Source organism: Chiloscyllium punctatum, chromosome 24 (genome assembly GCF_047496795.1).
Source record: "Chiloscyllium punctatum isolate Juve2018m chromosome 24, sChiPun1.3, whole genome shotgun sequence".
NCBI lineage: Eukaryota > Metazoa > Chordata > Chondrichthyes > Orectolobiformes > Hemiscylliidae > Chiloscyllium > Chiloscyllium punctatum.
Window position 1 is genome coordinate 37,451,997 of NC_092762.1, and position 27,527 is coordinate 37,479,523.

At 46.6% G+C, this 27,527-nt stretch overlaps 2 protein-coding genes across 2 annotated transcripts in view; both read left to right on the forward strand.

Annotated features, from left to right (window-relative positions):
* The window catches only part of LOC140494383 (zona pellucida sperm-binding protein 4-like), a 38,410-nt gene that overhangs the window by 4,029 nt on the left and 6,854 nt on the right, over positions 1 to 27,527 (forward strand). The window contains exons 2-8 of the mRNA XM_072593576.1: positions 2,964 to 3,142; positions 3,218 to 3,315; positions 3,399 to 3,532; positions 3,626 to 3,815; positions 4,709 to 4,856; positions 4,974 to 5,046; positions 5,191 to 5,301. Of these exons, the coding sequence (XP_072449677.1) occupies positions 2,964 to 3,142; positions 3,218 to 3,315; positions 3,399 to 3,532; positions 3,626 to 3,815; positions 4,709 to 4,856; positions 4,974 to 5,046; positions 5,191 to 5,301 (933 nt within the window). The remainder of the gene's footprint in view (positions 1 to 2,963; positions 3,143 to 3,217; positions 3,316 to 3,398; positions 3,533 to 3,625; positions 3,816 to 4,708; positions 4,857 to 4,973; positions 5,047 to 5,190; positions 5,302 to 27,527) is intronic.
* On the forward strand, positions 16,702 to 26,361 carry LOC140494437 (zona pellucida sperm-binding protein 4-like). Its single transcript, XM_072593620.1, has 9 exons — positions 16,702 to 16,919; positions 23,630 to 23,808; positions 23,884 to 23,981; positions 24,065 to 24,198; positions 24,633 to 24,822; positions 25,562 to 25,709; positions 25,824 to 25,896; positions 26,037 to 26,147; positions 26,222 to 26,361. Exons 1-9 carry the CDS (start codon positions 16,715 to 16,717, stop codon positions 26,359 to 26,361), a joined length of 1,278 nt encoding a protein of 425 aa, XP_072449721.1. The 5' UTR covers positions 16,702 to 16,714.

The following is a 27,527-nucleotide window of genomic DNA, read 5'->3' on the forward strand; positions in this document are numbered from 1 at the left end:
CTCTGCCCTCAAACCCCTTCCTCCCCAACAACCCTGCTCCTTATGTACCACCCCACCAACCTGAAAATCCAACACCTTGTTCTTTACCATTTTTGCCACCCCCAGTCAGACCCAACCACCAAATAAACACCTATACTTCCCCATACCAATGACCCAACTGCTAAATAAATACCTGTACTTCCTTCCCCATACCAATGACCCTATCCAGAGGGACTGTTCACTCTGACTCCCTTGTTAGTTCCACACTCTCTCTCCTCTGACCCCTCCTCCTCTCCTGACACCTTTCCCTGTAATAGCAGCAAGTGCAATGTCTGCTGCTACGTCTCCCCTCCCCTCTGTGTCCAAAGCCACAAACAATCTCTGCAAATGCAGAGAATCACCTGCACCTCTTCCAACCTGGTCTACTGCATCCATTGCTCCTGATATCACTGTCCAGGAGGCTACAAAGCACAGACTTGGACTATCTCTCTCACAGCATCTGAGCTCTGGATGCTCCAATTAACCCTGACCTTTTGGTTACCAGCCATTTCACTCTTCCCACTCTTGATGACATGTCTATCCTGCACTGCCGCCACCTTCAAAATAAAGCCCCACACAAATTGGAAGAACAACACCTCAATTTTTTCCCCTCCGGAGCTTAGAGCCCAGTGGCCTTAATATGGAGTCACCAGGATCCAGATCTGCCCCCACCTATATCCAGCCTTTCCCCTCCCTATCACCTTGCCTGGACCCAAGTTGTCCATCCACTTCGTCACCAAGTGGAAGTGGCCAAGTTGATAGATGAAGGAAGGGCTGTAGATGTCGTATACATGGACTTTAGTAAGCCCTTTGATAAGGTTCCCTATGATAAACTAATGGAGAAAGTGAAGTCACATGATGTGCCGGGTGTTCTCGCTAGGTGGATAAAGAACTGGTTGAACGACAGGAGACAGTAATAGAAGGGAGTGTCTCAATGGTGAAAGGTGACCAGTGGTGTTCCACAGGGATCCACGCTGGGGCTGTTGTTTGTAATATACATAAATGATCTGATAGAACAGGCCCTTCAGCCCACGATGTTGTGCTGACCCCTGATCCTCATGTATGCACCCTCAAATTTGTGACCATATGCATGTCCAGGAGTCTCTTAAATATCCCTAATGACCTCTCTTCCACAACTGCTGGCAATGCATTCCATGCTCTCAATTGTGTGTAAAGAACCTGCCTCTGACATCCCCCTCTACTTTCCTCCAACCCGCTTAAAACTGACCCTTCGTGTTAGTCATTTCTGCCCTGGGAAATTGTCTCTGGCTATCGACTCTGTCTATGCCTCACATTATCTTGTACACCTCCATTAGGTCCCCTCTTCTCCTCCTTTTCTCCAATGAAAAAAGACTGAGCTCAGTCAACCTGTCTTCTTAAGATACGCCCTCCAGTCCAGGCAGCATCCTGGTAAACCTCCTCTGAACCCTCTCCAAAGCATCCACATCGTTGCTATAATTGGGCGATCAGAACTGGATGCAGTATTCCAAGTGCAGCCTAACCAAAGGTTTATAGAGCTGCAACAGGATCTCACGACTCTTAAACTCGATTTCCCCCTGTTAATGAAAGCCAAAACACCATATGCTTTCTTAACAACCCTGTCCACCTTGGGTGGCCATTTAAAGGGATCTATGTACCTGCACACCAAGATCCCTCTGTTCCTCCACACTGCCAAGAATCCTATCCTTAATCCTGTACTCAGCTTTCAAACTCGACCTTCCAAAATGCATCACCTCGTATTTATCCAGGTTGAACTGGACTGTTGGTCTGATCAGTAGGTTTGTAGGTGATGGTAAGATTGGTGGAGTAGCAGAAAGCATAGGGGACTGTCAAAATAAGGAGAATGTTGGGTGGGGGAATGACTTGAGGTCTACAAAATCAAAATCACGACCAGTATAGACAGGGTGGATAGAGGTTGTCGCCTAGTGAGGATTCAATAATGAGGTCTCTTTTTTTTTTTTTTTTTCCCCAAGTTGAAGTGTCTGGGGGATGTACACAGCAAGTACTTTAACAGAGGGTGGTTGGTGCCTGGAACACTCCGCCAGCAGAGGTGGTAGGGTCAGGCACAGTAGATTCATTAAGGTGGGGAGCAGAGGGATATCAATGCCTAGGAATTAAGTGATGGGTTTAGACAGTGGATTTGGATTGGCTCAGTCTTGGAGGGTCAGAGGGCCTGTTCCTGGGCTGTAAACTTTCTTTGTTTGTTCACCAATCCAGTGCACCCTTTCCATTGACCAATCACAACCCCCACACCCCACCCTCTATTTAAGCCTCCATTCCCTTCCTGGCCCTGTAGAAGGGGCCTCACCCAAATTATTAACTTCCCTGCTCCTTCAAACTGCCTGATCTGTCATCCAAGTTCTGTTTTAGTGGCTCTATTCCACCACTCCCTTTTTTTGGAGCAGAGGGTGATGGAAAGGTTGGTGGCTTGGCTGACTGATGACCAGGCTTATCCAATGCTAATGCTCAGGACAGTGTAATGTCTGGACCTTGTGCCCATAATAACTGACATTCCAACACCTGCCTTTTCATTTACCCCCTCCACAGTAACTTTTATTTTGAACATGTCTGCTTTACTTTGACTTTCAAGTTTGGAATTCCCATACCATTCTATTGTTTTGGGAGCTTTTAATACTCCCTTTGGGATCCATTACTGCATGAATAGAAGCACTTAATATTCGTTGACAGAATGCCCCCACCAGCCTGCCCACTTGATTGGGTAATCACATGGCTTCTAGAGTATCTTGTAGGATATTGTGTTCACTTTCAAACATCAGATGATCTGCCTTAATTGTTTACCACCTACAGGTAAAAACCTGACACCAAGTAGTGGAACTGTATAACTTTATGAATGATTTTGGGACTTTGAGGCTTCATCCCTCTGTCAATGGCTTGGAGGTCACTTCCACCAATGGGGTAACTGAACATTCCTATTCTCTCTGCAGTGTGCACAGCAGATGGCCAGTTCATTGTAGCAATCACCAGGAACCTGACCCGTCCTGCCCTCAACCTGTCATCTCTGTACGTGAAAGATGGACATGAAGCTGAGTGCAGGCCTAAGCTCGTCACAGCAGAACTTGTAGCCTTCCACTTCCCAATTACCTCTTGTGGCTTGACCCAGCGGGTGAGTATTGGAGGCTCCAGCATTCTGTCCCTTTGAACGGGCCAGCTCCCTATTAAACAGTGTCTTCCCTTGCAGGAGGAGAATGGGAGCTTTGTGTATGAAACGGATGTCTTGGGGAAGAGGATGATTCAGAGGGGGCCACTGGGCTCAATAACCCGGGACAGTACCTTCAGGTGAGTGGGCAGTGGGATTTGTTGGTATGGAGAGGGAAGTGTTACTGACAGAAACTCCTCCACCTATTTCTGTCTCTCGACAGGCTGCACATCCAGTGCAAGTACAAGGGGGAGCATGAGGCAGGCTTACAAATCAATGTCTCGGTTTACACCCTCCCTCCACCACTAGCTGCTTCTGAAGATGGGATCCTGCGGCTGGAGCTGCGAATAGCAACAGGTAGTGCTGCCCTGGTAATAGGAGCCCTGGGAATTGTATCCCTTCAGGGGAGTGACTGTTTTGGTTTGTTCTCCTTTTATCTTTGTCTGTTAGATGGCAGCTACAGCTGGTGGTACAGGGACAGTGACTACCCCATTCAGAGAATCCTTCAGGAGTCGGTGTTTGTTGAGGTTCGTGTGAAGGATCGCACTGACCCAATGATAGTCCTGAGACTGCGTGACTGCTGGGGAACTCCTGTGCCCGCCCCTGACCATGAGGTGCAGTGGAGTCTCCTGGTGGATGGGTAAGGATCTGAAAGTACCACGTCCAGCCTTTCCAGAGTATGGTGTGAAGACTCCATTCTTACAGTATAGTGTCACAGTAAAGTGCAAAACATTGTATGGACATAGTGCCAATACTTGTGCTTTTTCTCTTCATCATGGTTCAGTTTTGAATTCCACTTGGTATTTGATCAAACTTCATGATCTTGGACTTGGCTTTCATTAAGAATGTGCCTTAATTTTGCCAAGGCCATTCCTCTTTGGAAGGGGATTAAGATTGATTGACTACTAAACCTCCTGCCCCACATTCAAAAGAATACTCCTCGTTCCTCCCTTTATTTTAGGGACACTCGAGCAACATCTCTTCAGCATCCACTTTGTGAAGTCTCCTATGATTCTCAGATCAAATCCATCTTCCCTCCACTGACTGAAGGCCCTGCTGTTTCAACCTGATGGGTCAGCTGACCAAACATTTATCTTGGTTAATGTTGTCCCTACACCATGAGCTGCCTGCTGTCACTGACACCTTGTCAAATAGTTTCTCGAAATCTCTCTCCACAATCTCAGGTCGCCCTTCATCAATGCTGTTTGATGTTTCCTCCAATGACTGATCCCATAGTGATGTGGATTGCAATTAACTTTCTCTCTGACAGAATGAACTGACAGATAACTGGCCTGTCCATTTTAGCTTTTGCATTATGGTTGGATTGTCTGAAACTTTCTACAAGTGTCTACAACAAAGTCCATTCAACCAGGTCCATTACATCCTGGAGCAAGATGGTCTTTTGATATGTTTGCCCCCTCTTGGCACCCTCCTTCCTGGCAACTGCAACTCCCACTTGCCACCTGATTTTATTTGCAGTCTATTTGTGGTTTGGTTTGGAGCTCTTGGTGACCTGACCATCTTCTGTTTCAGATGTCCCTATGAAGGTGATGACTATCTGACCCTCCTACACCCAGTAGGTCTCTCTTCTGGCCTGCAGTTCCCAACCCATCACAAGCGGTTTGAAGTGAAGACGTTTGTTTTCTTGGATGGAGTGTCTGAGCAGCCCCTCTCTGGACAGGTAACCAAATGGAAGGAATGAGGCCAAGCTCGTGAAATCCTCTTGCTGTCTCTGTATTACAACCTGGGCTATTGATCTCCAGCAAGCTTTCCTAAAATCTCTCTTCCTTTTTTCTAGGTTTACTTGCACTGCAGTGCTGAGGTTTGCTCTCCCTCTGCTCAGGACAACTGCACAACCAGATGTGGTCCAAGTGAGTTCCTTGATGCTCTCATTAAGCTGAGACCCACCCCTCCATCCTAATCTGAATGCTCCCTACATTCAATTACCAAGGATACAGCATCCTGGCTATGGTCTGAACATGATTTTCTAACCATCTCCTGTCCCTCTCCAACAGGGACACGCAGGAGTGCTCTCCTCCATGAGGGGACCTTGGTAAGTGCTCCTGGTCCAGTTGTTCTCCTGGAAGTTGAGAACAGCCAGTCTAAGCAGCTGCTTAATGAGAATGGTAAGTGATGTTCCTTGTTTAGTTCACTGAGCATCTTTTCCAATATCTGAACCCCCTTCCTCCTTTCCCCATAGGTGCTGCTGGATCTCCTGTTCTGATTGGAGTAGCTGTTGGGTTTCTGGTGTTCCTGTTGATGCTGATGGCTGCAGTGTACAGAACGAAGAACCCAGCCCAGTCTGTCCCCAGTGTCATGAGATTGAACTGTAGACCTTGAATACAAATAAACCAGTCCCTGGTGTGTGTCTATAAAAAAAGCTGTGCAGTCTTGTTGGAACTGAGTATGAATTGTGGTTCAGTATTTAGGGAAGGGACAGCAATTAGTTGTCAAACCAAATGGTGAGTGGCTTGGAGTTCCCCAACTGGAATTCCCAGCCTTGCCATGTTCTTGTAGCAACATGCTTGTGGTTCTGATCAGTGGTGATCCCCTAGAGAGGCTGATATTCAGTAATAATGCTCGTACATGCTAAGATCGCTCAATAGGTTCACTTTTTTTTTCCTTTTAATATCATTGAGGAATTCAAATCAGTTGGTGCCACTGACAATGACTGTGCCCTTCAGAATGTTTGAAGTTATTCACCATTACCATATTCCCTCCAGCTAGTTTTATTGTACTCTGTCTAAAATCAGAAGTGACTCCCTAAAGGATCTGCAATTGGTTATTTTAGCATCAAGATGAGGAGAAATGGCTCCCACCAGAGTGAGCCTAGAGAATTTCTCTCAGCAGTTGAGACCAAAACATCAATTTGCATTGAGATGGTTCTCTGAAAGCTGAAGGGTAGAGGAAGAAAGTGGGACCAGGATACAGTCATATGGTCACTGAGCCAGTCTGCTGTCCAAGGCTGAATGGCCTATTGGGCTTGTTGTTTATCCTTGGGCTAATGTCTGTCCTGTTTTCTCACACACCAAATGATTGATGCAGTGGCTTCACTTGTTTCATGCAGCTGTGTCCTTCGGGATAGCAATTCCTTTCCCAGTTGGTGTGAGGAAATGTTCTCCAAATGAGAATGAGGAGGCACCGAGACCTGAACTTGCTGTGGCTTTATCCAGATCTGTCATCTTTGGGGGGACAGGGCTTGACTGCAGTGGCGTATATTCCTGATTTTTGTTAATGCCCTTCTAGTGCTTCATTCAACTTGGTTCAGCAATTACTAAACTTTGCCCAGTACATGGTACCCCAGTGGTAAACAGACTAATCCAATCTGGTTTTTCTGGGTGTAGTTAGAGCAAGTCAGGAACTGCATTTTCCTGCTTTTCTTCATACACACTCCTGACTAGATAAGGCTGTGATTTGGTTCTGGGCTCCTTTCTCTTTCTTTTTGAATGGTAGGAATGTTCAATTCCTACCTGAGGCAACTGTCTGTGTGGAGTTTGTATATTCTCCTGTCTGTGGTTTTTCCTCCCACAATCCCAAAAATGTGCAGGTTAGGTGAATGGCAATGCTAAATTGACTGTAGTATTAGGTGAAGGGGTAAATGTAGGGGAATGGGTCTGTGTGGGTTGCTCTTCAGAAGGTCTGTGTGGACTTGGCCAAAGGGCCTGTTTCCATACTGTAAGTAATCTAATCTCGGAAAATATATTGGTTTTAGTTAACCCAATGATGCAACTTTCTTTGTGCTCGCCTGTTTTTGTCCTACAACATGCAGTGCTGTGGGATGGTCCTCTCACAGGAGGAAGCAACAGAGACTGAGACTAGTTTTACAACCTGCTGTCCCTTAGGAAAAGAGATCTCTGGCCTCGAGGATTAGAATCTCTTTCACCATCACAGACTGCAGTGCATGCTGGGATAGTGGGTTGTAGGCTTATGGGAATTGGGCAGAAAAATGAGACCAATATGTACACCAAGGCTGCATTGTTCCTCTATGCTACTCTGCTTCCTTCTATTTACTGAGTCCTTGGTGTGTTTTGCCTCAAACACAGGCGCATGTTTTAGAGCAGGAGTGAACCATTTGGGGGTACTGGGCTAATGGTTGGATACTTGGGAGTGTGGATGAGCAGAGGGAGCTGTGTCCATGTAAACAGATCTTTGAAAGTTGCCACCCAGGTAAATAGTGCGGTGAAGCAGGCATATGGTGTACTGGCTTTTATTGGTAGAGGAATTGAGTTCCGGAGTCCTGAGGTCATGTTGCAGTTGTATAAGACTCTGGTGCGGCCTCATCTGGAGTATTGTGTGCAGCTTTGGTCGCCATCCTATAGGAAGGATGTGGAGGCATTGGAACAGGTGTAGAGGGGGTTTACCAGGATGTTGCCTGGTATGGTCGGAAGATCATATGAGGAAAGGCTGAGGCACTTGGGGCTGTTTTCATTGGAGAAAAGAAGGTTTAGGGGTGAGTTGATAGAGGTGTACAAGATTAGGGGTTTAGAAAGGGTTGACCATGAGAACCACTTTCCACATATGGAGTCAGCTATGACAAGGGGGCATAGCCTTAAATTAAGGGGTGGTAGGTATAGGACAGATGTTAGGAGTAGATTCTTTACTCAGCGAGTCATGAGTTCATGGAATGCCCTGCCAGTAGCAGTGGTGGACTCTCTCTCTCTTTATGGGCATTTAAACAGGCATTGGATAGGCACATGGAGGATAGTGGGCTAGTGTAGGTTAGGTGGGCTTGGATCAACACAACATTGAGGGCCAAAGGGCCTGTACTGCACTGTATTCTTCTATGTTCTACGTACTTGTAGCTTGAACTCATTTCCTCCCTAGTCATACATCTCCCTTGGTATTTGAGTGGGGGGGGGGGGGGGGAGAAGATGGTGGGGGGGAACTCTGTCCCAAACACTCTCTCTCTTCTCCATCCACCCTTGCCCCCCACCCCCCATCCTTGTAAAACTCTTCAATGAACATGCCTCCTCCCTTCCCTGAAGATAGCTCCACAGACTCTGCACCCTCCCAGAGAAAAAGCATTGTTCCTCACTCCTCAAACTAAAAGGCCCCTTGTTCTAATATTGTTCCCTCATTCTTCCCTTTCCCATGATCGGAAACATCCTTTCAGTGTCTGCTCTGTCACATCCCCTCAGCATCTTAATGTCTTACAATTACCTCTAATTTTTCCAAACTGGAATGAAGACATGCTTAATCTGTCAAACCTTTCCTCAAATGTCCTCACTTCAAGAATCCCTTGTGTGAATATTGATCACTTATTCAATGAAGGGAAAGCTTCTAGGTGAGGTGTAGGCAAAATATTTCCCACAGAGGGTAGGAGTGTGTTGGAATACAACAGGTGGTGGGGGTGGTGAAGTAGGCACACTAGCAGTGTTTAAGGCCCTCTTGATAGTCACGTGAACAGGAGTCAAACAGGGAGAGAAACCACAAATAGTGGGTCAGAATTAGCAATCAGTGCAGCTTGGTGGGCTGGAGGGCTTGTTCCTGCACTGTATTGTATGAGTTGACTAAAACTGCAGAGTAATCTTGATGCAGTCTTTCCAGTGGCCTGTACAACTGTTTTCCATATTCTATTCCCTTTTCTAATTAACAGCATTCCATTTATCTTCCAATGTAGTTGGCTCTCAGCAGAGCCATAGAAACAATACAGCACAGAAGGGTACGTGCAGTCCATTGTGACCCTATTGCCCCAAAGACACCAGGTGCCCTTTTCCAGTCCCATCTTCCTGAACACAGCAGGTAGGGCTACAGCTTACTGCACTGATGGTGTTTAGATACAGCTACTTTGTAAAATAGCTTCGAGTCTCTGCCTTCACTAGTGAACACGGGCAGTAAGCTCCAGCCACCCACCACCCTCTGCAGAAAATGTACTTCCTCGTGTCCTCTCTAATCTTTCTGCTGTTTAGCTTGAATCTATAATCTCTGGTTTTGGAACTCCCTCCCAAAGGAAACAGGTTCCTTCTGTTCACTGTCTCTACCCCTCACAATTGTGTGCATCAATCTTGTCACGTCTTCAGCCTTCTCTATTCTAAGGAAAACAACCCCAACCTCTCCAATCTCCTATCGTTATGACAATTCTCCAGCCCTGGCAATGTTTTACTAGATTACTTAGTGTGGAAACAGGCCCTTTAGCCCAACAATTTCATACCGACCTTCTGAAGAGTGACCCACCCAGACCCATTTCCCTCTGACTAAAGCACCTAACACTATGGGCAATTTAGCCTAGTCAATTCACCTAACCTGCACATCTTTGGACTGTGGGAGGAAAGTGGAGCACCTGGAGGAAACCCACACAGACACAGGGAGAATGTGCAGACTTCACACAGACAGTTGCCTGAGGCAGGAATTGAACCCAGCTCTCTGTTGCTGAGAGGCAGCAGTGCTAACCACTGTGCCTGGAATGTGGTGACCAGAACTGCATGGAGTACTCCGTGTGACCTCACCACTACACTACACAGTTCCATCATTATATACTGCCTTTTGTATACTATCCCTTTGCCAGGGAAGGAGAGCATTCCATCTGCCTTTTTCACAATCATATCTACCTGTACTGCTTTAGGGACCTGTGGATTTCCACACCAAGATCTCTCACTTCATCTACCCCTCTCACTGTATTCCCATTTATTGTTGATTCCCTTTTACTGTTTGCCCTCTCTTAGTGCATCACCTCCCACTGACAGCATGTGATGCATGTATCAGGACACCAAGCTCCCTCTGTAACTCCCAGTTCTACAATTTTCTCTCCATTTAAGTCATCTGCTTTTTTTATTCTTCCTGCTGATGTGAGCAGGTTCACATTTTGCAATATTTCCCTACCCTTCTCCAAATCTCTCCAGATACAGTGACCTTGAAGATATCAATTCATCTGCTGGGTCCCTTCAGACTAAGGGATGGCTTTTTTTTTTTGACTCCTCCAGTTGCTTATCCATCACCATTCTTGACTGGATGTGAAAGAGCAATGTGTGAATACCTCACTGCTGTTAATGTTCAGAACTGTGCCCGCTATCCTCACTCAAGTGAGGGTGATACTGGAGTTGGTAATGCTCAACGATTGGCCTGGATCCTCCAGGAATGGAGAATCACTGTGTTTTGATCACTTCTGTTTATGGTTGTGGGAAAATATGAAGAAATGGTGGATGTGAATACATTTACAACATTCAAAAGACATTTGTACAAGTACATGAATAGGAAAGGTTTAGAGTGATATGAGCCAGGAGCAGGTGGGGGGGGGGGTGAAGGAATAGTTTAGTGTGGGATTTTGTTTGACACCCACTGGTTAGACTGCAGGATCTCTTTCCATACTCTACAGCTGTGAGAGAATAAAGGATTATAGAACAATGCAGTACAAAACAGGCCCTTTGGCCCACGATGTTGTGCCGAACATTTGTCCTAGCTTAAGCACCTATCCAATTGCCGCTTAAAAGCCACCAATGATTCTGACTCTGCCACTCCCACAGGCAGCGCATTCCATGCCCCCACCAGTCTCTGAGTAAAGAACCTACCCCTGACATTCCCCTCTATACCTTTCACCCTTCACCTTAAATTTATGTACCCTTGTAACACTCTGTTGTACCCGGGGAAAAAGTCTCTGACTGTCTACTCTATCTATTCCCCTGATCATCTTATAAACCTCTATCAAGTCACCCCTCATCCTTCACCGTTCCAATGAGAAAAGGCCTAGCACTCTCAACCTATCCTCGTATGACCTATTCTCCATTCCAGGCAACATCCTGGTAAATCTCCTCTGCACCCTCTCCAAAGCTTCCACATTTTTCCTAAGGTGAGGTAACCAGAACGGCATACTGTACTCCAAATGTGACCTCACCAAGGTCCTGTACAGCTGCAACATCACTTCACGACTCTTGAATTCAATCCCTCCGCTAATGAATGCTAATACACCATAGGCCTTCTTACAAGTTCTATCCACCTGAGTGGCAACTTTCAAAGAGCTATGAACATAGACCCCAAGATCCCTCTGCTCCTCCACCTTCCTAAGAACCCTAGCGTTAACCCTGTACTCTGCATTCTTATTTGTCCTTCCAAAATGGACAACCTCACACTTGATAGGGTTGAACTCCATCTGCCACTCCTCAGCCCAGCTCTGCATCATATCTAAGTCCCTTTGCAGCTGACAACAGCCCTCCTCACTATCCACAACTCCACCAATCTTGGTATCGTCTGCAAATTTACTGACCCACCCTTCGACTCCCTCTTCTAAGTCATTAATAAAAATTACAAACAGCAGAGAACCCAGAACTGATCCCTGCAGAACTCCACTTATAACTGGGCTCCAGGCTGAATACTTACCATCTCCCACCACTCTCTGACTTCGACCGGTTTGCCAGTTCTCTATCCAACTGGCCAAATTTCCCACTATCCCATGCCTCCTGACTTTCCGTATAAGCCTACCATGGGGAACCTTATCAAATGCCTTACTAACGTCCATGTACACTACATCCACTGCTCTACCCTCATCCACATGCTTGGTCACCTCCTCAAAGAATTCAATAAGACTTATAAGGCAAGACCTACCCCTCACAAATCCGTGCTGGATATCCCTAATCAAGCAGTGTCTTTCCAGATACTCATAAATCCTATCCCTCAGTACCCTTTCCATTACTTTGCCTGCCACCGAAGTAAGACTAACTGGCCTGTAATTCCCGGGGTTATCCCTATTCCCTTTTTTGATCAGGGGCACAACATTCGCCACTCTCCAGTCCCCTGGTACCACCGCCATTGACAGTGAAGACGAAAAGATCATTGCCAACAGCTCTGCAATTTCCTCTCTTGCTTCGCACATAATCCTAGGATATATCCCGTCAGGCCCGGGGGACTTGTCTATCCTCAAGTTGTTCAAAATGCCCAACACATCCTCCTTCCTAACAAGTATCTCTTCTAGCTTACCAGTCCGATTCATACTCTCCTCTTCAACAATACGGTCCCTCTCAGTTGTAAATACTGAAGAAAAGTACTCCTTCAAGACCTCTCCTATCTCTTTCGACTCAATACACAGTCTCACACTACTGTCCTTGATCGGACCTACCCTCGTTCTCGTCATTCTCATGTTTCTCACATACTCATAAAAGGCCTTGGGGTTACCCTTGATCCTACTCGCCAAAGATTCTTCATGCCCTCTCTTAGCTCTCCTAATACCTTTCTTCAGCTCCTTCCGGGCTATCCTTATCCCTCCAACGCTCTGTCTGAACCTTGTTTCCTCAGCCTTATGTAAGCCTCCTTCTTCCTCTTTACTAGATATTCGACCACCCTTGTCAACCAAGGTTCCCTCACATGACCATCTCCATTGTTTTGTTGCCATTTTCTTGAAAGTATCTCTTGACTCGATGTAAGAATGTTGAGAAGAGGAATAAAGGCTGTTCGGGGAACAAGCATTTACATAATGAGGCATTTTGCTTTCCAATTGGTGGAGGAATACAATGTGTCAGAAGGATGCATGATTTGGCCAATAAATGGCTGAGGAGTGGGGGGGGCCAATCATGTCATGAAACCTCTCCGAATCCATCTGATCACTGTTGGTAACCCTGGAGATCTATAAAATCCTCTGCTGTGCTGCTATTGGTCACCACTCTGCAATTACACTGAAGCAGAGTGATATCCCAGTTTGAAGGGGATCAGGGAGGGAGGGTCACCAGGTTACACATTGAGGTTGGACAATTTTGCAGCTACAGCACTCAGATCCCAGCTTTAGGCCCACTAGGATCTGTCCTCTGCTCATGAAAACCAGTGGGAGGACCACGCTAAGCAATGGGAAAGGTGGTGCCATATTACTTGCTATTCCACAGAGGGGGGTACATTACAATGGTATTATCGCTGGACTGTTAATCCAGTCACCCAAGTAATGTCTGATCACCTGTGTTTAAGTCCCACCATGGCAGACAGTGGAATTGGAAGTCAATACATCTGAAATTCAGAGTCCAAAGATGACCGTGAATTCATTGTCGGAAAACCCTATCTAGTTCAATAATGTCCCTTAAGGAGGGAAACCGCGATCCTTCCTTGGTCTGGCCTACATGTGACACCAGACCCACAGCAATGTGGTTGAATCACAACTGCCCTCTGGGCAATTAGGGATGGGCAATAAATGCTGGCCCAGCCAGTGATACCCTCATCCTGTGAATGAATAAATAAAACACTTTGCTCTCCTCCCAACATCCTTGTGCTGGGACCACTGTAACATTGCAAAGAATCACAATGCAAGCTCAAGGAACACACCTCATTTTCTACTGAGACACTTTACAGTTTCCAGGACTCAATACTGAATTCCACAATATTAGACACCTGTCATCCATTTCTCATGTATTCTCACCAATCTCCCCTCTCCCTCAAGGCTGTATCTTGTTTATTTCGTTTCCAGCTGGGAGGACCCATTTGCTCCTTATCATGCCTTAATTTACACCCATTTTACATCCCTATTTCTCTTTCACTACAATTAGTAACCCCCTTGTCTCTCACAGTGAGTCTCTACACCATTTGCCCCTCACGGTTCCTGTCCCCTCCACCTCGCTTTGTGTGAAAAACATAAAAAGGTATTTTCCAACACAGTTCAGAATGGGTTCTGGGTAATCCAAGATGGAGGACGGGGAGATATTGAGACTGTAAGAGCTGCTCATTTTTTTGAGGTATTTCATGGGTTGGAGGTGACTTGCACAAATTCCAGGAGCAGCAATTACTGTTTTATACACTGTTGCATTGTTTTGGAACGCTGGGGAAAAGATCAAAACAACAGCACTTTTAAAAGGAGGAAGACACAAAAGGCAGTGACCACATGGTCAATGAGGGAGAGAGAGAAAGAAACACTGATTACTGACACAGCAGTGAATCTCCACAGTTACTGCCTTTGCTGTTTGAGTTCAAATATCTCTGGACATCGTTGTGCATTGAGGAACAATATAAAAAAACAGCAACATTCACAGCTGACCTTGGATGAACCTGTGTGGGAGAGCTCACAGCACAGGAACAGATAAATGCATAGTTTTTAACATGTAGCCTTGCTGTAATTCTACAATGGTGAATAGAGTGGGTTCTTGATTATTGAAATGTTTTATTGAGATCTATCTCTTGATTGAAGTTTTAAAATATAAACCATAAGGACTAAATTAGCCTGGAGCACTGTTTTATGGACCAATATTGTTGGTCTGTAGATTGTGAAGTAGAAAAGATAGCCTGTAGTCGAGTGATGTGCTCTTCCTGTGGGATGTGGGAAATTAGATAGAGTTTCCATGTTACTGATGATTGTGTCTGCAGAATGTCTCTTTGGTTGTGAATCCTATCAGATCGCATGGATTGGTTGGAGCAACAGTTAGAGGCAATGAGGAATTTACAGGAAGTAGGGGGTATGATGGATGGCAGTTATAGGAAGGGAGAAAAGCCGCAGATACAGTCAGGTGCATGCGTTAACTCCAGGAAAGGTAGAAGGGGTAGGCTGGTGGTGCAGACGTCTCCTGTGGGTATCCCCACCTCAAATAAGGATGCTGTTTTGGAAAATGTAGGGGGTGATAGACTCTCAGGGGAGTGTAGCACGAACATCCAAGTTTCTGGTGTCAAGACTGGCTGGCTGTAATGTAATGAGGGGTACATTGAGTTCCAAGTGATCGATTGTGATAGGGGACTCCCTTGTCAGAGGCACAGACAGCAGTGAAAAATCTGAATGGCATGTTGCCTCCCTGGTGTCAGTATCAAGGATATCTCAGAGAGGGTGCAGAGTGTTCTCAAAGGAGAGAGGGACCTTTATACACAATGGACCCAACAACATAGGAAGAGAAAAGGATGTGATTCTGAAGAGAGAATATCAAAAGTTAGGCAGGAATTTAAAAAGGACGTCCACGAGGGACGCATTATCTGGATTACTCCTGGTGCTACAACCCAGTGAGGGTAGGAATAGGATGATAAAACAGATAAATGTGTGGCTGAGGAGATGGTGCAGGAGTAGAACGGCTAACAATGTGGGATCATTAGAATTTCTTCTGGGATAGAAGTGATCTGTACAAGAAGGATGGATTGCACCTGAATTGGGAGGGGACTAATATACTGGCAGGGAGTTTTTAAACTAGTAAGGTGGGACCCAGGGAAATAGTGAGGAAAGGGATCAATCTAAGACTGATACAGTTGGGGAAAGGAGTGCGTCAGTCAGGGCAAGATGGAACAAAGCAGAAAACAGTTTATAGGACTGACAAATTAAACTGCATTCATTTCAATACAAGAGGCTGAACAGGGAAGTCAGGTGAACTCAGACATGTTTACAAACATGAGACTGGGATATCATAGCAATTATAGAAACATGGCTTATGGATGGACAGGACTAGCAGATTAATGTTCCTGGGTACAAATGATACAGGAAGGATAGAAAGGGAGACAAGAGAGGTGGGGGAATGGTGTTTTTGAAAGGGGATAGCATTTCTGCTGTATGTATTCCCGGCAATACATCGAGGGAAATTACTTGGGTGGAACTGAGAAATACGAAATGAATAATAACCCATTGGGATTGTATTATACATTCCCTAATAGCGGGGAATTGAGAAACAAATTTGTAAGGAGAGTTCAGTTATCTGTAAGAATAAAAGGGTGGTTATGGTAGTGCATTTTATCGTTCCAAACATAGACTGGGACTGCCATTGTGGTAAAAGTTTAGATGGAGAGGAATTTGTTCAGTCTGTTAAAGAACATTTTCCTGATTCAGTATGTGGATGTACCTACTAGAGAAGGTGCAATACTTGACCTATTCTTGGGAAATAAGGCAGGGCAGGTGACTGAGGTGTCAGTGGGGGAAGCACTTTGGGGCCAGCGACCATAATTCGATAAGATTTAAAATAGTGATAGAAAAGGATAGACTGGATGTAAAAGTAGAAGTTCTAAATTGGAGGAAGGCAAATGTTGACAGTATTGGGCTACAACTTTCAGAAGTTGATTAGGGCAGGTGTTTGCAGGTAAATGGATGGTTGGAAAATCGGAAGCCCTCAAAAATGAGATAATGAGAGTCCAGAGGCAGTATTTTCCTGTTGGGTGAAAGGAATGGCGACTAGGTGTAGGGAATGCTGGATGACGAGAGAAATTGATGTGGTAGGGCGAAATGGGAAAAGGCTGTTTCACCCAGTCAGTAGTTAGGGGAGAGAATGCACTGCCTGGAAACGTGGGGGAGGCAGATTCAGTTCAGGCATTCAGGAGGGACTTTGGGGGTTGTTTTGATGTAAATTGTGTGTGGGGAGAGGCAGCAGGTTAGCAGTGGAGAACAGGACTGCTGATGGGCCGAATGTCCTCCTCTGCACCGTCATAATTCTCTGACTCTTGTTTCCTACTTCCATATCCCCACAGAACTGATTCTGGAACAAAATACAATCTTGGGCTCAGTGGAACGCAGCGTCAGTTGTGAAGATGTGATTGTAGCTGGAATCTCGCCCTAATCCTTAATGAGGATCAGTGACAGTTAAAGCCTCTTCAACACGAGAAACCTGTGGCCAGGAGCTCATTAGCGGCTATAAAGCGGGTTGGTGCTCAGGGGCAGGCACAGATTCAGGCAGCGCGATGGGACATTGGTTGGTTTGGTGTCTGTACCTTTGGGCCGCTCGGCCCTTCCTGGTCTCTGCTGTGTGTCCTCCGGAGCCGGGCTGGAGGCTGCCGTGTGGCCTGGCCACTATCAACAGCACTGAGTGCATCAAGCAGGGCTGCTGCTTTCAGTCCCCGAGTCTCAGTGGGCAATCCTGTTTCTACAACCTGAGAGACAGCCCAGGTAAGGAGACCAGCCTCCTCCCGGAGAGGAGCCCACCCCGAATGGGGAGGGAAGGGAAGCATGAGGACCACCCCAGGCTGGCACTGAGGAAATAACCCGGGACTTGTTGGTGTTTCCTTGTGCAATGGTGACGGGCTGTTTGTGGGGAGTCAGTGGGAGGGAGGTAAAGGGACCTGTCTATGAGGAAATAACTCAGGAACATGACTCTGTCCCTCCCTCATCGAGTGGGGGATAATCCCGAGTGAAGCGGCTTGTTGGTTTGATGATGGATAATGTTATCCTGGTCTCACTGAATTTCTCTTTGTCTAAGGAAGAGCTGGTTATTAAACAGCTGCAGCAGACGTTTGAATAGAGGGTTAACTTGGTATGACATTGCAATGTTTCTCAGTGCCCCTGTAATGTTGAGGTGTCTCATTTGCTGTAACTTAATGGTTCCAAGTTAGAAACTGCCCAGCTGAAATGATGCTGCTTGGGATTGTGTTCTGAGTTCTCTTACCAAGGCAAAGCTGGTGTCACCATAGGGAGGTGATTGACAGTTTCTACATACTCACTGGTGGAGTGAGTGCTTGGGGTGGATCAATCCCCTGGTCTGTGTATCTGGTATCCTCATGGTAAAGGAGGTGGGGGTGTGTAGTCATTTATCTCCCTTTTTTTTTGTATTCCACCCTCATTGACTATACCGTTTCTCTTAAACCACAGCTTTCCACCCCCCCCATCCTACAAAAGTGATTCCTATTCTTTCAATTTCTCTAATTCTCTGTTCCCAGGAGTAAGCTTTCCACTTCAGGACATCCCAAATGTCCTTCCAAGACTGTAACTATCCCTTTTCCCCCAAGATTAATACTGCATCTCCTCTGGCTAAGGATGTCTGTTCATCAGAAGGATCTATGTATTCAACCAATGATATGCTTTGAATGTGACCATCACAGACCCTCTGTCAATCACTTCTCCCAACACTGCCCTCCACCCCCTACCCTCCCTCCACCTCCTTGTCTCCAGCTGATGTGACAACAATTGCCTGAATCTCTGCACCTCTTTCTCCCACTCCAACCTCACTATCCAAGCATGCAGCCCTTTGCTCCAACCCCAAGCTCTCTATCAAACCTGTCAAGGAAGGTGTATTCTTAGTGGGGTGTACTGACTGGTACACACCTGAGGCTAGGTACCAACTCTCTGACACCACCTAATGTTCTCTTGAACACGACTCCACGTTTAATCACCAAGCTGCCATTTCCCAGACCATCAACATCAGGCGATCTCTCATCCACTGTCTTCAACCTGACAGAAATGGGCAGTGCTGGGTGAGGGGGCTATCTCTTACCCAAAAATCCATAAACCTGACTGCCCTGGCCAACCTACTATTTCTGGATTCGTGGCGCTGGAAGAGCACATCAGTTTGGGCAGCATCCAAGGAGCTTCGAAATCGCCGTTTTGGGCAAAAGTTGGGCTCTTACCCAAAAATGTTGATTTTTGAAGTTCCTTGGATGCTGCCTGAACTGCTGTGCTCTTCCAGCACCACTAATCCAGAATCTGGTTTCCAGTATCTGCAGTCATTGTTTTTTACCTCAACCCACTATCTCTGCCTGCTCCTGTCCCACTGAATTCTCTTTTCTCTTCTTTTTTTTAAAAAACCCCACCCTACTGCCTAACAGCGGTCGTGCTTGTTTTTCTCCAGCACGTGTGTGTGTGCTGGTGAGTGGAAGACCCAGGTGTAAGAATCTTTATTCAAATTTCCACCACCAGGAAGAAAAACACCTGTGGCAAGTGACAAGCATCAAAGGGCAATGCTGTGATCAAACAGTGAAGGGGAGGGCAGGGATTAAATCAAGAGTTGGAGGGGGGGGGCGGGGGAAATAATGCACTCCCCTCCCTGTGGAGCCCACCTCTCCCTGAAGAAACGTCTCTCCTCTTATCTGGACTCTGTCCTCTTCCCACTCGTCCAGGAACTCCCCACCCACATTCGGGACACAACCCATGCTCTCCACTTCCTCCGTCACAAAGTAAAGAAACAGATCCTTTGGTCCAACTCATCCATGCTGACCAGATATTCGAAGCTATTCTCGTCCCATTTGCCAGCCCTTGGCTCATATCACACTCAACCCTTCCCATTCAGATGCTTTTTCAGCCCCAGCTATTTCAGCCTCTCCCTATAATTCAAATCCTCCAACTCTGGCACCATCTTTGTAAATCTTTTCTGAACCCTTTCAAGTTTCACAATATCCTTCCTAAAAGAGGGAGACCAGAATTGTGCACACAGGCCTACAGTGGCCTAACCAATGTCCTGTACAGCTGCAACATGACCTCAAACTCCTAGACTCTTCTCTCTGAACAATAAATGCTGCCTTCATCCTGTCTACCTGTGACTCTCCTCCTTTCAAGGAAAGATGAACAAGCACTCCCCAGGGTTGTGTATTTTAGCAAAACTCCCCAGTAAGTGCATATGTCCTGCCCTGATGTGCCTTGGCAAAATGCAGCACCTCCATATCCATTCCACTCCATCTGCCACTCAGCCCACTGGCTCATCTGATCAAGCCCCTGTTGTATTGAGGTAACCTTTACTGTCCATGACACTTCCCATTTTGATGTCATTTGCCAACCTAGTAACTGTACCTCCTATGGTCTGATCCTTATAGTTTATATAAGTGGTGAAAAGCAATAGACCCAGCCCTGATCCTTGTGGCACACCCCTGGTCATAGGCCTCCAGCCTGAAAGGCAATCCTCCTACTCCACCACCCTGTCTTCGACCTTCAAGCCAGTTCTGTATCCAAATTGCTAGCTCTCCTTGTATTCCACGTGATCTAACCTTGCTGACTGGCCTACCATGAGGAACCTTATCAAACCCCTCACTGAACTCTCTATAGATCATGTCCACTGCTCTGCCTTCATCAATCCTCTTGTTACTACTACACCTCAATCAAATCAATGAGACATGATTTCCCCCATAAAGCTAGTCCTTGCCTTTCCCAGTAAATGTAAATCCTGTCCCTCAGGATTCTCTCCAACTTGCACTGTCCTTTCACTTCTTTCCCCACCCCCCCCAAAATGTCAGGCTCCTGAGTTTAGATTCTATAGTTTTTGTTCACATGTTGTGAAATAGTGGCACAGTTTCCAGTGCCTCACCTAGACTATCAATTCCTGGTCCCAGCACCTCATCTTCCCCATGGACACTCAGACTCTCATCAGGGAGATACAGGCATATAGAGAGCCTAAAAGCCCCCAGTTTCGTCCCCCTCCAACTGACCAACCAGTCCCCCTCCACTCTCTCTCTTGGTGGAACTGGTCCTCCCCCTCAACTTTGACTCCTCCCCCCCCCTCCCTTCCTGCAAACAATTAGGGTGGCCAGGGTGCAGGTGGGTCTGAGCTATGCCTGCCTCTTTACGTGTGGAACAGTCCCTCTTCCACAGCTATATGGGCACCATCCCTCATCTCCTCTGCTACATTGACTGACTGCATTAGCACAGCTTTGTGCCCCCAAAGGGAGCTTGAACAGTTCATCCACTTCACCTACACTATCCACCCTGATCTAAAGTTTACCTGGACCATCTCAGACATGTCCCTCCCCTTCCTGGACCTCTGGCAATCAATATATTACTGACATTCATTTCAAATCTACTGGGTCACATTGCCATCTCGACAACACCTCCCTCACCACCCCTGCTGCAAAAAAGTGTAAGCCCATTCTCCCATTTTCAAATTCTGTCACATCTATTCCCAGTATTTGGGATTCTATCCCAGATGTCCTCGGCTTCAGACTGTAATTTCCCCCTTGCTGTGACTTTTAATGTCCCTTCACATCTCCTCCATTTCCCACACCTCTGCCCTCAAACCCCTTCCTCCCAACAACCCTGCTCCTTATGTACCACCCCACCAACCTGAAAATCCAACACCTCGTTCTTTACCATTTTTGCCACCCCCAGTCAGAACCAACCACCAAATAAACACCTATACTTCCCCATACCAATGACCCTATCCATAGGGACTGCTCACTCTGTGACTGCCTTGTTGTTCCACATCACTCCTTTGACCCCTTCCTCCACTCCTGACACCTTTGCACTTGTTGCTATTGCAGGGAATGTCTGCTGCTACGTCTCCCCTCCCCTCTGTCCAAAGCCACAAACAATCATTGCAAATGCAGCAGAGATTCACCTGCACCTCTTCCAACCTGGTCTACTGCATCCATTGCTCCTGATATCACTGTCCAGGAGACTACAAAGCACAGATTTAGACTATCTCTCTCACAGCATCTGATCTCTGGATGCTCCAATGAACCCTGACCTTTTGGTTACCAGCCATTTCACTCTTCCCACTCTTGATGACATGTCTATCCTGCACCGCCACCACCTTCAAAATAAAGCCCCACACAAATTGGAAAAGCACCAACTCCATATTTCACCTCGGGAGCTTAGAGCCCAATGGCCTTAATGTGGAGTCACCAGCTTCCAAATCTGCCCCCCATCCTATATCCAGCCTTCCCCCTCCTCCCTATCACCTTGCCTGGACCCAACTTGTCCATCCACTTCTTCACCAAGTGGAAGTGACCAAGTTGATAGATGAAGGAAGGGCTGTAGATGTCGTATACATGGACTTTAGTAAGGCCTTTGATAAGATTCCCTATGATACACTAATGGAGAAGAGTAAAGTCACATGATGTGCCGGGTGTTCTAGCTAGGTGGATAAAGAACTGGTTGAACGACAGGAGACAGTAATAGAAGGGAGTGTCTCAATGGTGAAAGGTGACCAGTGGTGTTCCACAGGGATCCACGCTGGGGCTGTTGTTTGTAATATACATAAATGATCTGATAGAACAGGCCCTTCAGCCCACGATGTTGTGCTGACCACTGATCCTCATGTATGCACCCTCCAATTTCTGTGACCAAATGCATGTCGAGGAGTCTCTTAAATGTCCCTCATGATCTCGCTTCCACAACTGCTGGCAATGCATTCCATGCTCCCAATTCTGTGTAAAGAACCTGCCTCTGACATCCCCCTCTATACTTTCCTCCAACCCGCTTAAAACTGACCCCTCATGTTGGTCATTTCTGTCCTGGGAAATAGTCTCTGGCTATCGACTCTGTCTATGCCTCACATTATCTTGTACACCTCCATTAGGTCCCCTCTTCTCCTCCTCCTTTTCTCCAATGAAAAAAAGACTGAGCTCAGTCAACCTGTCTTAAGATAAGCCCTCCAGTCCAGGCAGCATCCTGGTAAACCTCCTCTGAACCCTCTCCAAAGCATCCACATCTTTCCTATAATCAGGCGACCAGAACTGGACGCAGCCTTCCAAGTGCGGTCTAACCTAAGTTTTATAGAGCTGCAACAAGATCTCTCAACTCTTAAACTCGATCCCCCTATTAATGAAAGCCAAAACACCATATGCTTTCTTAACAACCCTGTCCACCTTGGGTGGCCATTTAAAGGGATCTATGTACCTGCACACCAAGATCCCTCTGTTCCTCCACACTGCCAAGAATCCTATCCTTAATCCTGTACTCAGCTTTCAAACTCGACCTTCCAAAATGCATCACCTCGTATTTATCCAGGTTGAACTGGACTGTTGGTCTGATCAGTAGGTTTGCAGATGACGGTAAGATTGGTGTAGTGAAAGCATAGGGGACTGTCAAAATAAGGAGAATATTGGTTGGGGGAGAGACCTGAGGTCTACAAAATCAAAATCACGACCAGTATAGACAGGGTGGATAGAGGTTGTCCCCTGGGTGAGGATTCAATACTGAGGTCTGTTTTTCCACCCCCCCCCCCCAAGTTGAAGTGTCTGGGGGATGTACACAGCAAGTATTTTAACAGGGTGGTTGGTGCCTGGAACACTCCGCAGAGGTGGTAGGGTCAGGCACAGTAGATTCATTAAGGTGGGGGGCAGAGGGATCTCAATGCCTAGGAATTGGGTGATGGGTTTAGACAGTGGATTTGGATTGGCTCAGTCTTGGAGGGTCAAAGGGCCTGTTCCTGGGCTGTAAACTTTCTTTGTTTGTTCACCAATCCAGTGCACCCTTTCCACTGACCAATCACAACCCTCACACCCCACCCTCTATTTAAGCCTCCATTCCCTTCCTGGTCCTGTAGAAGGGTCCACCCAAATTATTAACTTCACTGCTCCTTCAAAACTGCCTGACTTGTCATCCAAGTTCTACGTTTTATTGGCTCTATTCGACCACACCCTTTTTTTTTTGGGAGCAGAGGGTGATGGGAAAGGCTGGTGGTTTGGATGACTGACCAGGCTTACCCTATGATAATGCACAGGACAGTGTAATGTCCTGACATTCCAGCACATGTGTTTTCATTTACCCCCTCCACAGTAAGTTGTATTTTGAACATGTCTGCTTTACTTTGACTTTCAAGTTTGGAATTCCCATACCATTCTATTGTTTTGGGAGCTTTTAATACTCCCCTTGGGATCCATTACTGCGTTAATAGAAGCACTTAGTATTCATTGACAGAATGCCCCCACCAGCCTGCCCACTTTATTGGGTAATCACATGGCTTCTAGAGTACCTTGTAGGATATTGTATTCACTTTCAAACATCAGATGATCTGCCTAAATTGTTGACCACCTACAGATAAAAACCTGACACCAAGTAGTGGAACTGTATAACTTTATGAATGATTTTGGGACTTTGAGGCTTCATCCCTCTGTCAATGATTTGGAGGTCACTTCCACCAAAGGGGAAACTGAACATTCCCATTCTCTCTGCAGTGTGCACAGCAGATGGCCAGTTCATTGTAGCAATCACCAGGAACCTGACCCGTCCTGCCCTCAACCTGTCATCTCTGTACGTGAAAGATGGACATGAAGCTGAGTGCAGGCCTAAGCTCGTCACAGCAGAACTTGTAGCCTTCCACTTCCCAATTACCTCTTGTGGCTTGACCCAGCGGGTGAGTATTGGAGGCTCCAGCATTCTGTCCCTTTGAACGGGCCAGCTTCCTATTAAACAGTGTCTTCCCTTGCAGGAGGAGAATGGGAGCTTTGTGAATGAAACAGATGTCTTGGGGAAGAGGATGATTCAGAGGGGGCCACTGGGCTCAATAACCCGGGACAGTACCTTCAGGTGAGAGGGCAGTGGGATTTGTTGGTCTGGAAAGGGACGTGTTACTGACTACAACTCCACTGCCTATTTCTGTCTCTCGACAGGCTGCACATCCAGTGCAAGTACAAGGGGGAGCATGAGGCAGGCTTACAAATCAATGTCTCAGTTTACACCCTCCCTCCACCACTAGCTGCTTCTGAAGATGGGATCCTGAGGCTGGAGCTGCGAATAGCAACAGGTAGTGCTGCCCTGGTAATAGGAGCACTGGGAATTGATTAGATTAGATTAGATTTAGATTAGATTAGATTAGATTTACAGTGTGGAAACAGGCCCTTCGGCCCAACAAGTCCACACCGACCCGCCGAAGCGCAGCCCACCCATTCCCCTACATTTACCCCTTACCTAACACTATGGGCAATTTAGCATGGCCAATTCACCTGACCCTGCACATCTTTGGACTGTGGGAGGAAACCGGAGCACCCGGAGGAAACCCACGCAGACACAGGGAGAACGTGCAAACTCCACACAGTCAGTCGCCCGAGGTGGGAATTGAACCCGGGTCTCTGGCGCTGTGAGGCAGCAGTGCTAACCACTGTGCCACCGTGCCGCCCTAATTGTATCCCTTCAGGGGAGTGACTGTTTGGTTTGTTCTTTTCTATTTTTGTCTGTTAGATGGCAGCTACAGCTGGTGGTACAGGGACAGTGACTACCCCATTCAGAGAATCCTTCAGGAGTCGGTGTTTGTTGAGGTTCGTGTGAAGGATCGCACTGACCCAATGATAGTCCTGAGACTGCGGGACTGCTGGGGAACTCCTGTGCCAGCCCCTGACCATGAGTTGCAGTGGAGTCTCCTGGTGGATGGGTAAGGATCTGAAAGTACCAAGTCCAGGCTTTCCAGAGTATGGAGTGAAGACTCCATTCTTACAGTATAGTGTCACAGTAAAGTGTGTAGTAAAGTGGTATTAAGATTGATTGACTACTAAACCTCCTGCCCCACCTTCAAAAGAATACTCCTCGTTCCTCCCTTTATTTTAGGGACACTCAAGCAACATCTCTTCAGCATCCACTTTGTGAAGTCTCCTATGATTCTCAGATCAAATCCATCTTCCCTCCACTGACTGAAGGCCCTGCTGTTTCAACGTGATGGGTCAGCTGACCAAACATTTATCTTGGTTAATGTTGTCCCTACACCATGAGCTGCCTGCTGTCACTGACACCTTGTCAAATAGTTTCTAGAAATCTCTCTCCACAATCTCAGGTTGCCCTTCATCTGTGCTGTTTGATGTTTCCTCCAATGACCAATCCCAATAGTGTGGATTGCAATTAAGGACTCTAACTTTCTCTCTGACAGAATGAACTGACAGATAACTGGCCTGTCCATTTTAGCTTTTGCATTATGGGTGCATTGTCTGAAACTTTCTACAAGTCTCTACAACAAGGTCCATTACATCCTGGTGCAAGATGGTCTTTTGATATGTTTGCCCCCTCTTGGCACCCTCCTTCCTGGCAACTGCTACTCCCACTTGCTACCTGATTTTATTTGCAGTCTATTTGTGGTTTGGTTTCGACCGTTTTGGTGACCTGACCATCTTGTGTTTCAGGTGTCCCTATGAAGGTGATGACTATCTGACCCTCCTACACCCAGTCGGTCTCTCTTCTGGCCTGCAGTTCCCAACCCATCACAAGCGGTTTGAAGTGAAGACGTTTGTTTTCTTGGATGGAGTGTCTGAGCAGCCCCTCTCTGGACAGGTAACCAAATGGAAGGAATGAGGCCAAGCTCATGAAATCCTCTTGCTGTCTCTGTATTACAACCTGGGCTATTGATCTATGGAAAGCTCTCCTAAAATCTCTCCTTCTTTCTAGGTTTACTTGCACTGCAGTGCTGAGGTTTGCTCTCCCTCTGCTCAGGATGACTGTACAACCAGATGTGGTCCAAGTGAGTTCCTTGGTGCTCTTTATTAAGCTGAGACCCACACCTCCACGATCTCACTGCCCCTATATCCAATTACCAAGGATACAGCATCCTGGCTGTAGTGTCAACATGATTTCTAACAATCTCCTGTTCCCCTCCAACAGGGACACGCAGGAGTGCTCTCCTCCATGAGGGGACCTTGGTAAGTGCTCCTGGTCCCGTTGCTCTCCTGGAAGTTGAGAACAGCCAGTCGAAGCAGCTGCTTAATGCGAATGGTAAGTGATGTTCCTTGTTTAGTTCACTGAGCATCTTTTCCAATATCTGAACCCCCTTCCTCCTTCCCCCATAGGTGCTGCTGGATCTCCTGTTCTGATTGGAGTAGCTGTTGGGTTTCTGGTGTTCCTGTTGATGCTGATGGCTGCAGTGTACAGAATGAAGAACCCAGCCCAGTCTGTCCCCAGTGTCATGAGATTGAACTGTCGACCTTGAATACAAATAAACCAGACAGAAACCAGTCCCTGGTGTGTGTCTATAACAAAGCTGTGCAGTCTTGTTGGAAGTGAGTATGAATTGTGGTTCAGTATTTAGGGAAGGGACAGCAATTAGTTGTCAGACCAAATGGTGAGTGGCTTGGAGTTCCCCAACTGGAATTCCCAGCCTTGCCATGTTCTTGTAGCAACATGCTTGTGGTTCTGATCAGTGGTGATCCCCTAGAGAGGCTGATATTCAGTAATAATGCTCGTACATGCTAAGATCACTCAATAGGTTCACCTTTTTCCTTAATATCATTGAGGAATTCAAATCAGTTGGTGCCACTGACCATGACTGTGCCCTTCAGAATGTTTGAAGTTATTCACCATTACCATATTCCCTCAGCTAGTTTTATTGTACTGTCTAAAATCAGAAGTGACTCCCTAAAGGATCTGCAATTGGTTATTTTAGGATCAGGATGAGGAGGAATGGCTCCCACCAGAGTGAGCCTAGAGAATTTCTTTCAGCAGTTGAGACCAAAACATCAATTTGCATTGAGATGGTTCTCTGAAAGCTGAAGGGTAGAGGAAGAAAGTGGGAACAGGATACAGAGTCATATGGTCACTGAGCCAGTCTGCTGTCCAAGGCTGAATGGCCTATTGGGCTTGTTGCTTATCCTTGGGCTAATGTCTGTCCTGTTTTCACACACACCAAATGATTGATGCAGTGGCTTCACTTGTTTCATGCAGCTGTGTCCTTCGGGATAGCAATTCCTTTCCCAGTTGGTGTGAGGAAATCTCCTCCCAATGAGAATGAGGAGGCACCGAGACCTGAACTTGCTGTGGCTTTATCCAGATCTGTCATCTTTGGGGGGGCAGGGTTTGACTGCAGTGGTGTATATTCCTGATTTTTGTTAATGCCCTGTTTCAGCCCTTGTGCTTCATTCAACTTGGTTCAGCAATTACTAAACTCTGCCCAGTACATGTAAGGCTGTGATTTTGGTTATGGGCTCTTTTACCGTTTTTTTTTGAAAGGTAGGAAAATACCTTTCTGCTGCCACCTGGGTTCAAATCCCACCACTGGCAACTGTGTGGAGTTTGTGTATTCTCCCAGTGTTTGCATGGGTTTCCTTCCACAATCCAAAAATGTGCAGATTAGGTGAATTGGCCATGCTAAATCACCTG